Source organism: Arachis ipaensis, chromosome B04 (genome assembly GCF_000816755.2).
Source record: "Arachis ipaensis cultivar K30076 chromosome B04, Araip1.1, whole genome shotgun sequence".
NCBI lineage: Eukaryota > Viridiplantae > Streptophyta > Magnoliopsida > Fabales > Fabaceae > Arachis > Arachis ipaensis.
In genome coordinates, this window is record NC_029788.2 from 130,917,101 (window position 1) to 130,929,826 (window position 12,726).

General features: G+C 30.4%; 4 protein-coding genes across 4 annotated transcripts in view; 2 read left to right on the plus strand and 2 right to left on the minus strand.

Annotated features, from left to right (window-relative positions):
- The window catches only part of LOC107637406 (F-box protein CPR30-like), a 77,048-nt gene that overhangs the window by 41,206 nt on the left and 23,116 nt on the right, over nucleotides 1–12,726 (minus strand). The window lies entirely within an intron of this gene.
- On the plus strand, nucleotides 1,349–3,939 carry LOC110271638 (F-box protein CPR30-like). Its single transcript, XM_021122659.1, has 2 exons — nucleotides 1,349–2,332; nucleotides 3,892–3,939. Exons 1-2 carry the CDS (start codon nucleotides 1,349–1,351, stop codon nucleotides 3,937–3,939), a joined length of 1,032 nt encoding a protein of 343 aa, XP_020978318.1.
- LOC107635553 (probable aldo-keto reductase 2) lies at nucleotides 5,411–7,751 on the minus strand. Its single transcript, XM_016339050.2, has 5 exons — nucleotides 7,462–7,751; nucleotides 6,860–7,060; nucleotides 6,393–6,565; nucleotides 6,048–6,150; nucleotides 5,411–5,904 (listed from the first exon to the last, which is right to left on the minus strand). The coding sequence occupies exons 1-5, from the start codon at nucleotides 7,672–7,674 to the stop codon at nucleotides 5,566–5,568; spliced, it is 1,029 nt and encodes a 342-aa protein (XP_016194536.1). The 5' UTR covers nucleotides 7,675–7,751; the 3' UTR covers nucleotides 5,411–5,565.
- Nucleotides 11,099–11,593, plus strand: LOC110271639 (TMV resistance protein N-like). The gene has a single exon (XM_021122660.1). It carries the CDS (start codon nucleotides 11,099–11,101, stop codon nucleotides 11,591–11,593), a length of 495 nt encoding a protein of 164 aa, XP_020978319.1.

Below are 12,726 nucleotides of genomic sequence, written 5' to 3' on the forward strand. Positions count from 1 at the left end.
TTAATTTTATGGGTAACACCTAAATAAATCAGAGAGCCGCTGGTATTAAATCGAATCAATTTGAGTCGAATTAGTAGAGTTATTGATAAATCGAAGTTATTTTATTCGAATTACCAATGATTGATATTTGAAATATAGCCTATAAGTAGTAAATCGAATCAATTAGATTCGATTTACTGCTAATACAACATTTATATGTAAATTCGATTTACTATTGAACAACCTATATATAGTAAATCGAATCATCTTAATTTGATTTAGTACTGATAGAGATTATTGACATTTACTATTGTTGTTTATTATTTATTCTATATTAATTTTAAAACATAAATGTTAATAAAAAAATACTTCCATTTAAATTCAAATAAAATATCAAAAAATTAAAACGAATAAGAATAGAAATTCAATTTTTGTTTTTTAGTTTAAATTTCATAAAATCTATATTTTTATTAATTTATGAATTTAAAATGGAACAATAAACGATTTCTAAAAATTTACTAAAAGTCATTCTTTGACTTATTAGCTTCTAAAGAATCATTACCGAAACTTTTGATACTGAAAAAGTTAATATAAAGTATAACCCTCTAAAGTGACATGGGTTAAAATTTGAATTTTTTTAAGAATCAAAAGTAACAGATAATTATATAAATTAGCGAATTAGTTTTTTTATTAGTGCCAATTTATTTATTCAGTCTATAACAAAAAAAAATAATAATAATAAATAAATTTAATTTATCTGATCACTTTTAATAGTAAGTTAACTTTTAAAAAGTATTACACTTCCTACTTTACTTTAAATGCACCAGCTTTTTGACTTATTTGTGATCAACGATGAGTTATTCTAATTCTAAAACTTCTCTTTCTTTGTTTCGTTCCCGATTGTCATAAGATTTTTTTAGCTAGGTATAATTGCAATAAAAATATCATATCTCTATAAAATTATGAATATAACTTAAAATTAAAGCTCTAAAAGAATTGAAATGATACAAGTTTTCTTTTTACACATGTAGTTTTATATAATTTAATTTAAAAAGTTCTTTTTTCTCAATCTAAATAAAACTAAATATTTTTAATATTTAAAAAGGTTTCTTGAAAAGTTCATCGATGAAATAACTTTTACTATTTAATTTAAAAAAAAATAAAATAAATAAGATAAGATATGTTTTCGAATAGCCAATCCAAAAACCCTTCCCTTCCCTTTCCTTCACTAGTTTTATATTTTCAAAGCAATTTGAAGTTCGGGTTGAGTGAATTGATATATGAATTCAGCAATCCAAGCATAGATAAGAGGAAGAGGCTGAAGCACACAGTGAACAAAACAAAAGAGGAATCTACCATAGAGAAAAAGATGAATCACAAGAGCAAGAGCATTCACGACATCCTCCCTCTTGACCTGATTCACATAATCCTACTGCGGGTGCCGATCAGACATCTCGCTTGCTTCAGGTGCGTTTCCAAGCTCTGGTGCTCTTTAATTTCTGATCCAAACTTTGCGGAATTGCATCTTCACCTCTCTCTGGCACCCACCCATGGATGCCTGGTTCGGCTAAATGACTCCGTAGAAGCTTACCTTATTCACCTAGAAGAAGTATTTAATGGCGACAATTACCAACTGATGAAAGAGGTATCTTTCCCTTTCAAGAAGCAGCCACCTTCTGGGTTCTGTGTAATGGGATCCTGCAGAGGGTTTGTTCTCTTAAGCCGAGAGCCATATTTTTTTGTAGTATGGAACCCAGTCACCGGATTCAGAAAAAGAATATCTTACTCTTGCATGTTTCATCGTAGTAAGCTCAGGTGCTTAAAGTTTCCCCGTGATGCGCATCTGTATGGATTTGGTTATGATGCGTCACGCGATGACTATTTATTTGTTGTCGCTTCGGAGGATGGTGGCTGCCAACACTTAGATTGTTTGTGCTTGAGAACCAATTCATGGATTAGTCTTGATGCTGCACTCCCCAAACCATTGGATTTTATGAAGCGGCGACCTCCTGGGTTGTTCTTGAATGACTCTATTCATTGGTTGTGTTACTCCCATAAAGAACAATACAGTGAAAGTATTCTTACATTTGATTTGAAGGAAAGAAGTTTCTCAAATATATCTTTGCCCGAGCAACTCAGAATGCATGGTCGTACCACTGCCACAATTGTCACACTAGGAGGGTACCTAGCCTTGAATTATCAGGACTATGTTGAACGTAAAACACACATATGGGTGATGAAAGAATACAAAGTGCACTCATCTTGGACTTTGTATGAGATTCCTTGTTTAGAGTTTGAGCCTCTATGCTTATCCAATGGTAGTGCCATTATCGCACTAGATCCTACTACTCCGGTATGTGAACCATTAAAGTTTGCCAAATATAATATTAGAGAAGAGCTGCTCCAATATTTTACATGTCCTCCTCATCTTGGACAAGAAAGATACTTCTTTCCAAGTTATACTGTATATACAGAGAGTCTCTTGCTATTCCCTAATGATAATAATAAGCATAAGAATGAGAACAAGACCAATAATTTTATTTAACTCTTCTACTATGCTTTGCAACACATTATTCCTGCTAGTTTTTATTACTATTTTGTAATTAATGTAAAGTACTGAGCAAGATGCATTATGCTTCTTGTTGCATTTAGATGTGACTTTTGACTATCCATGTTGAAACTTGATTTATCAAATACTCCGGGGATTATTAGTCGCTATCTTGCTTTCTAAAGATATTTTTGGTAAAAAAAGTTAATAATTTCTTTTGCTTCTACTTTCTTTTACTTAAGCTTGGAATTTCCTAAAATTAATCGTGTTTAACAATGAATAAGATTAAAAAGAAAAATGTATATAATTGGCAAAATGAAACATTTTAAATTTTACATAACTTGATGCTCATTCTACTATATATCCCAAAAAGTAATGCCTATTACACCAAATAGCTAGTATAAAATTAACTTAGATCCTTTTTATAACAATTTAGGAGTAGTTCTTATGATACAGAATTAAAAATAGTTCTATAAAAACCCTTAGATACAAGGGATAGTAACAATGCTGAAACAGATATGATTGTTCTGTAACTTTATAATATTCATTACCTAATTTTAAGCTATTAAACAACCACATGAAGGAAAAATAGGAATAAGCAAGTTAAGTAGTCTTTTTTCTTGTGATACTTAGATAGAGACATCTAGAAAAACAGAGGAAAAAAAAAGATACAAAACTGTTATTAGTGTCCACAACATAGTTTACAATGCACACAATCCTAAAAATTATAAAAGCCTATACACAATTTTTGAATTTACCTGATATTCTGTTTAGACGATATACCAATTATTAAATTGATTCTACCAACCACAGCAAAGAACAAAATGCAATTAATTATGTAAGCCCTTTTATATTATAAGAAGAGGGGTTAGTACTTAGTACTAAAAAAACACAAACCAGTAACTTAATGATAGATCACTCAAAGATAATGCAACACAAGGGAGAAAAAGAATGTAAATACATAGATAATATAAAAAAAACAAATGAAATTTTTCAAAAGATATATTGGGTTTTTCCTATTCATATTTAGATAGAAAATCTTAATTCAAAGCAAAATAAACTTAAATTTCTTGAAGCTTCATCCCACTCTACTTGCGAATAATGTGCTGAATTTACAACAAAATCAATCACCCTTGTATAATATATATTAGAAAACAAAATATACATTGAAAATATGTGAAATTACACGGGTATTTAATAAATGCAGAATTAGTATGCAGAAAATTTAGTTATGCAGAATTAGTCTAAAAAATTCAATGTCACTTTTGTTTCATTATGTTGTTTCATAAATTGCTAGCCATTTAGCTATCTCCCTTTTGAATAATTTTTGCAGTGTGAATATTTGGTTTCTTCTCAAATTGCAGAATACTCATAAGCTGTTGGGAAAGAATGCTTATGTTCTTAGTCTTTAGATCTTGTATCATGTGTGCGTGACCGTTTAGTCAATGCTTATGCTCTTTCAATTTGTTTTGACTCATCTCTTCTGTCATGATATAGGGGAAATGCTCTACTGGGTTTGTCTGAAACTGGACTAACTATGATTCTTGGGTATGTTGTATGCTACATGACTTTTCTTATTAGTTAACTCAGCTTTTAAAGTCAGGACTATCGATTTCATTCTATAGGGAAACAGTTTTGTAACATTCTCTCCAAACAAGAAATCTGTTAGGTGCTATGCTTAAACCTTGTCCTATTTGCTCTTGCTGACAATTACATTAGCTAATAGATTAAGTCATTGCTTGCTAATTCAATTTCTATTTTTAATTTGTTACCTATGTGTAAAATTCAGTTCACGTTCTTGGTTGGTTTTTGCTATTTTTAAATTAATGAATTATAGAGTATCCTATTAACTATAGTGTATTGTTGTATTGCATTGTCGCTTGTTAGACTTTTTTTGTTTGTTTGATACAGCTGAAGTTTAAATCTGGGACATGGGGATGGAGGAAAACTAGCTTAAATATATCGAGTGTTGTTACTTATTAAATTTGTTGTCTTCTTATAGTTTGATATTTGTCTAATTAAATTAGAAAAAAAAAAGAGTTGACACTGGAAAAAAGAAACAAGTTGGCTTTATTAATAATTTTTTTTTTTTTTGTGTTTATATTTATCAAGGTTAACAATGTACCCACATGAATCATGATGTGCAACTTTAAGATAAGCAAGGTAACGGAGATTGGAGAATGACTAAATTATTTAATAGGACTAACGACTTGTGAATGATTTTGAGCTCAAAGCTCCATTTATGTGACTTTAGAATTTTAACTATCAAGCATCGTGTTTTATTATCTATCCTTTAGAATTTTATTATCTATCATTTATGTGATCGTCTCTATCATGCTTTGCCGTGAGGAAAAAGTCTAGGGGCCAGCAACTTTTGTATTTTCTGGCCAGCACTTAACCATCAAAACAAAAGTGAGTGATTTCCCACCATTAGATGTAATTTTACACCATTAAAAATACTAATGATGGCCAATTGATGGTTATAAAACACCAAAATTGCTGGCCCCTAGCATTTCTCTCGTGTGAGAGAGGAATAACCAACTTCAGAGATGATGAGAACCTCAGAGTTGGTGATAGAATTAGAGATAGTCTTCTTGAAGCCATTGAAAGATCCAGGATGTCCATTGCTGTGCTGTGTCAGAACTATGCTTCCTCCTCATGGTGCTTAGATGAACTTGTGCAGATCATGAAATGCTCTGACAAAGGAACAACACGACCAGTTTTGCCAACTTTTTATCAAGTGCATCCATCAGATGTGCGGCATCAAAGGAATCAATATGAAAAAGACATGATAAGCCATGAAAACAGATACATCAATGATTTAAACAAAGTAAAAGAATGGAGGTTAGCTTTGTATGAAGTATGCAGTCTAAGTGGAAAACATTGTGGCATGAATAGGTGAGTTACCATTACTTAACGATGTTTTAGATAAACTAGGTGTATCCCTCATACAGAATACATTATTAGGTACCAACACTCAAAATTAAACAACAGATACCAAAATACAAGGGTGCCTAATAGTACAAGTCATGACTTGATTAAACAACCTTCCAAGAAGAAAGTGGTGGGGTATCAGAGATCTTCCATGTACCGATATCATTACCATATCTATCACCTTTGACAGCATCCGCAGCAGCGAAGGACTCGAGCTCTGCCATTTCTTGTGGTGTAAGTTTCACAGACAAAGCACCAATGTTTTGATTAAAGTTCTCAACTTTAGTGGTTCCAGGAATGGGGCATACATCATTTCCTTGGTGGTGAACCCATGCCAATGCCAGCTGCGACGGGGTGCATCCCTTCTTTGCAGCCATTTCATTGACCCTCTCGAATATAGCCTTGTTTGCCTCCAAGTTCTCAGGTTGGAATCTAGGCATATTCTGCAACACAAGGCACAAGACATAAGAATATATTATTGTATCATTGATGAACATTGAAATAATATATATACAAGGAAGGTTGAATATGAAAATGCATTAGTGATTGCCATGAATTTCTGAAATAATTAAGCCGTCAGACAAACCTTCCGGTAGTCACCCTCAGACAAATTCTCAATCAATTTTGTTCCTGATGAAAGGAATCCTCTCCCAAGAGGACTATATGCAACAATTCCAATACCAAGTTCCCTGCCAGCAACAAATTTAGAAGCCATGAGTATAGACATTGTATCATGTTGTCTAATCAGAAGTACTAAACAGAAAATAAGGTAACATGACATGTTTCGTATTTCGTGGACAGAGCTATAATGCACTGAGGAAAAAATTGGTGCAATGATCTTAGCATAATTTTGCACAAATAACTTCTATTGATTCTATATTACTGGATCATCTTAGTCTATCAAACACCAAGTCATTCCCTTAAAACGCACCTGCAAGTTGGAATTATGTCTTCCTCGACATCTCTTGACCACAGCGACCACTCCAACTGCACGGCTGTTATGGGATGAACAGCATGTGCTCTTCTGATTGTTGAAGCTGAGGCCTCAGATAGACCAATGTACTTTATTTTTCCCTCCTCAACAAGCTTCTTAAGCTCACCAATCTTAATTAAAATTAAAAAGGAAACGGGGTTAGGCCACCATAAACAATTAGTATATTTTCATGATCTAATGTTGAAACTTGGAAATAGAAGCATTATAGATTTATAGGATTCTAAAAGCCAATTGGGCTTTCATATAGTTAAGAAAATAAGATAAAGATGATGTTCATTGAATTGGTCAAATTCAAATTCTAGCACACTCCATGCTCTGGTAATGAGGTGATGAGTTCAAAGTATGTATACAAAAACTAATTCACACAAACATTTCTCAATCTAGAGCAAGAGAAAGGATCAAACCGTGACTTCAACCGGAACACTTGTATCGATTCGGTGTTGGTAATAGAGATCAATGCAATCAATATCAAGTCTCTTCAAGCTTCCTTCACAAGCAGTTCTCACATATGCCGGATCTCCACGAACCACAAATTTCCCCTCACTATGGGTGGCTCCGAACTTGGTTGCCAATTCAACCTTCTCTCTTACCCCTCCCTTCAAAGCCTGCCTCAAAATTTCATGATGCAGATAAACCATCACTTAGTCATGATCAAATAAAAAAGCCAAAGCAAACATTTAACATAAAAAGACATGATATCTCAACATATAAGATCAATTTCAACAACATAGTATAGAAAGTAGAAACAGAAACAGACACTTGTAGCCTATGAATATCCTATGGTTACAACTCAACCATTGCTACAAGACTTCCTATATATATCTTATCCCTAAATCATCTTATTGGATTCTATCATCTATGCCTTAATCTATGTGTGTGAGATATCTATTATCTAATTAGCTACTTCTACATGCAAACCAACGAGTTTGTTATATGAAAAAGCTAAGAGAAAGAAGCATCAAAAGAAAACAAAAAAGGGTATCTGAATCAAGGTTCAAGTAGGAACCTTTCCAAGTAGAATTTCATTGGTGTGAGGGCCATAAACATCAGAAGTGTCAAGGAAAGTGACCCCACTTTGAACAGCATGATGAATAAGAGCAATCATGTCAGGTTCAGGCTTTGGAGGTCCATAGAAAGCAGACATTCCCATGCATCCAAGTCCTTGTTGAGACACTTCCAAGCCTTGTGACCCCAGCTTCATTCTTCCAACTTTAGCCATTGCTATGTTTGTGATGATGGTGTGTGCTTGCAATTATGATCAGTGTCCAATAGTGAATGAAGTATTTTGAATCCTAAGCTGTGTTGCTTAAATAGGCTGAAATTATGGCTAATTAATTATCATTATTAATCATTACGGAAATGGATCCTCTCCAGTTTTTTCAACACTTGAGGAAATATAATGTGATCTCTCACTATTAATTTTATAAGTAGGACTAAAATTAAATATAAGAGAGAGAATAATAAAGGGTAAGAGATCACAATTGACACTATCCAATTTTTTCTTCGCTGGAGAGGATCCACTCTCAATCATTACTTAGATATTTTAATCTTGTCTATAAATAAATGAACACGTGTATTATTGATATAATTGCAAATTTCAGTTATTTTACTCATATATTTGTTTAAAAAAATGGTTTTATATATTTTTTATTATTAAGTTATTAATTATAAAATCCTTAAATTCTTTGAGTACAAATAATATCTAAAGTTTTATTGAAAAATTTAATAGAACATTGTTGCACCGCTTGTATGAAAGTTTTTACTCTTGACGTATGTTATTGCGTCAACTGTGCTTGAAATTTATTCACTTGACGTATGTACATACTTAAAATGTTGTCGTATTTGATATTGTTACAACACTTTCAGCTTTAGATGTTATGATTATTCTTGACTTTTTACTTTTCTTATGTTTTTTAGTATTTAATATTTATATTGGTTGATATTTCCATTGGGATTTGCCCCCGCAGAAATTCAGTTTTGAAAACCAAGTTCTATTTGGCTTCTCCTTAAAAAATTAGACAAGGTTTTTGCCTTTTTGGTAGCTTATTATTATTATGTTGAGGTCTTGTAGTAGGGTTATACACTTATACTAAACTAGATCACCATAATACAGAGGAATTCAAGTAATGTCTGGTTTATTGTTATTTCCTGGTCCTGCAAGTTTATTCATTTATTCAAGCACTAAACAATCGTAAATTGGAACTTTAATTTTTTTTTTTGTCCACGGTATTCATCGGCATGACAGGTTAAGAACAAATTTGTTGTAGATTTGAGTTCTATTTAAGGGATATACAATACCAAATTTAAACCCCAACACTTGTTTAAGCGGACGAGTTAACCACTCGACCAACTTAAACGGGTTAAAAAAAATCGCAAGAAAAGACAAAGTGTAGCCATTAATGCAAATCGAAAAATGAAAAAAAAAAAAAAGAAAATGCAGTTTTGTATAACTCTAATATAAATAACCTATGTCTTTTTTAAAAATAAATAAATTTAAAATCTATTTATAATATGTTCTCTAAAATATTTTTAATATAATATTTATTAAAATATACTATATAGTATAAATGATCTACCTCTCCACGCATTGCGCGGGTCTCACTCTAGTTCAAAATAGTATTGAGAAATGTTCAATTTAAAAATACAATTTAAAAATATAATAAATATGTTTGTTTTGTACATTTTCATCTAATATATTCATTTCTAAGTAAAGAAACTCTTCTTCATTTGTGGGTGTTAATATTTTTCATAGACGAATCATGCGAATTTTGATAAACCAATTGTCTATTTGTTTGGTAATATTAAAGAATGATGCTCCATTGAGTAAGTTTGAGATGTTGTGTAGTGCGAAAATAAATTTCTTATGCTAAATTTGATGTTATTTGAAGAAATAGTGATAAGAGACTTATATAAGTAGTTCAAATAGTATGGAATTTGAATATTTATAACATAAAATTTAGGATTAACTACCAAAAATGCCCTCAAATTATTCAAACGTTGACAAAAATGCACCCGAATTTTACTATCGACAAAAATACCTTTAAATAATTTAAAAATGCAACAAAAATACCCAACAGTAAGTATGTATTTTCAAAAATTACCTTAGAGATTGAATTTTGATACAATTTTTTGTAAGCATGATTAAAAAAATGAGATATTATTATTCTTAAAATTTCGTAATTTTTTGCTGAATATGTATTTTTTTGTGATTTTTTAAAAGTATTATTGGTTGTTAATAAAAAAATTACAAAAAAATTATATACTTAACAAAAAATCACCAAATTTTAAGGATAATAATATCTCATTTTTCTAATCATGCTTGACAAAAATCGCATCAAAATTCAATCTCTGATATATTTTTGGAGAAATACATATTTAATGTTAATTTTTTTGCAAGATTATCTAACATTAAATATGTATTTCTCAAAAAATACATTAGAGATTAAATTTTGATGCGATTTTTTGCAAAAATGATTAAACAAATGAGATATTATTGTTCTTAAAATTTGGTGATTTTTTGTTAAGTATATATGTTTTTTTATAATTTTTAAAAGTATTATTGGTTGTTAACAAAAAAATTATAAGAAAAATATATACTTAACGAAAAATCATCAAATTTTAAGGATAATAATATCTCAATTTTATAATCATTCTTGCAAAAAATTGCATCAAAATTCAATTTCTAAGGCATTTTTTGAAAATATATATTTACTGTTGGGTATTTTTGTTGTGTTTTTAAATTATTTGAAGGCATTTTTGTCGATAGTAAAATTTGGATGCATTTTTGTCGGTGTTTGAATAATTTGGAGACTTTTTGGTGGTTAACCCTAAAATTTATTATGATTAATAGATTATTATGACATTTGTAATATGGGTGTTTATTACATTTAATGAGTTGTTTATAGAAATTAATAAATTGATTATTGGAATTATAAATTTATTGTATTGTTTATAAATTTATAATGGTAAAATATAATAAGTATAGGGATATAGATTCTTATAGGTTACAAATTTAGTTAGACATTATTAATTTCTAATTATTGTCATTGGTAATTTTGAGGCATAATTTGTATATATTTCTATTACTTGTATATTTTTTTTGTATATTTTATTTTTTATTGATTTAAAAATAATAGTTGAATTCGCAAAAATTTGGTTAGACACTATTAATTTCTAATTATTGTAGTTGGTAATTATTGTATTGTTTTTTGTATATATATATTTTGCTGATTTGGAAATAATAGATGATTTGGCAAAAATTGAGTGGTTAATTTTAAAATTTTGCCAAATAAGCAATGTTGCTGACATGACATTAGTAGAAGGAGAAAGATGTCTTAAAAGTAATGTAAATAAATTTATCCATCTACTTTTATATATTAAGAATATATATTTTATTGATAATTTTTTTGTTCTAGTTTCATAACAAGATTTTAAACATTTGAAACAATTTTCTTCCGTTTATTATTAGTGCATTTAAAATAGAATATCAGTGCAATGGAGTGGTGTGTTCTTGCAACTATGAAAGTGAGATTATCAAGAATATTGTTCAAGAGGTCTCGCAAAAGCTTCCTCCTGAACCACTATACATTAAGCATCCAATTGGTTTTGATTCTCACTTTGAAGCAGTAGAATCACTTTGGAATATGGAATTTGACAATACCATTTGCATGCTGGTCATTTATGGAGATGGTAACAAGACCACATTTGTTTGGGAGTTGTTTAACAAGTTTCAGCATCAATTTGAAGCTGCGAGTTTTCTTGATAAAGTCTCTGAAAAATCAAGAAGTGCTGATGGCCTAGAAAACCTCCAGAACATACTTTTGTATGAGATGGGTGTGCACAAAAAATCTAAGCTGGGAAGCACATTAAAAGGATATTCTTATATAAAACAAACTATCTGCAATAAAAGAATCCTTCTAGTTCTTGATGATGTTGATAGTACAGAACAATTTGATTCATTGGCAGGAGGAGGCGATTGGTTTTGTCCTGGTAGTAGAATTGTTATAACAACAAGAGACGACAATTTCCTAAATAATCAAGTGTTACATGGATTTAAGATTAAGAAATATTGCATTAATGAAGGTGAATTTGAAGGAATGGAAGGTGCTAAATCCAAGATCAAAGTCCTACTACCCTAAATATTGTTAACAAAAATGGGAGTGCAATATTGATAACTAGTCGTAATGATAGTGTGACAAACTATACAAGATCAAAGTCCTACTACCCTCCATTGCTAGATAAAGATGAAAGTTGGATATTATTCTGCAGGAAGGTGTTTAAGGGAAGGGAGTGTCCTTCTGGTTTAGAACCAATTGGTAGATTAATGGTCAACAAGTGCCAAGGTTTACCACTTGCTATATAAGTATCATGCTATATGATCAACAGTTCCTTGAATACTCTAGGAGACCTTAGCAATCTTCGTGTTCTATAAGTAAATTCACCTGGGGTAGATAGTGGTGACTCTCTTTGCCTTGCTACTTCATTTTCACCAACCTTATTTGATTTTTTAAAAAAAAATCAATTGAGTGTTCTTTAATATGTGAAAGTAGATTTAAATAGTTATATTAATAGTATTGTAAATTTTAAAATTTTTAGCTTTAATAATTAAAAAACTCCTAAATCTTTTAGTTTATAGCAGTTAAGAAGAGGCGTCTATTACATTTGACACAAAAACTTTAAAATATCGTATTTTTATTGTTGATCTGTTAAGTGAATTTTTTTATGGATATCAGTAGTTTAGAAAAGGAGGGTTGACTTTAGGTCTTTTAACTTAATTTTCTTCAAACTGAATGGATTTGTAGTATTTAACTATCTGTTGAGTCATCTCGAATTGAAAAGTTAGAGATACTTTTAATTTGTCTCTTGTTGATGAAGTAGCTAAAACATAATTTTAAAAAGAGATAGATGCTGTAAAGTATTTTTTATTATAAAAAGTGGGAGACAATTTTATTTTATCTTTTAGAAAAGAAAATCAGAATCAGAATAGAGAGAGAAGTAACACAGCGATATATCTTGGTTCGACTACTTTGTACAATGTAGTTTACATTATGTCTCCATCACAACAATAATAAAATTTTAGTATCTTTAACTAAAATTACATTCATCAATTTTTCTAGGATTCAATCTAATTCTATCTAAAATAAACCCAGCTTCTACCCAAATTAGATTTGATTAAGACATCGTAATAGATTTACAACCATTAGGTGCTCACTCAACTTAACAAAAAAATTCTCTCAAGATCATCATAACAAAAAAAATATATATACAAGGT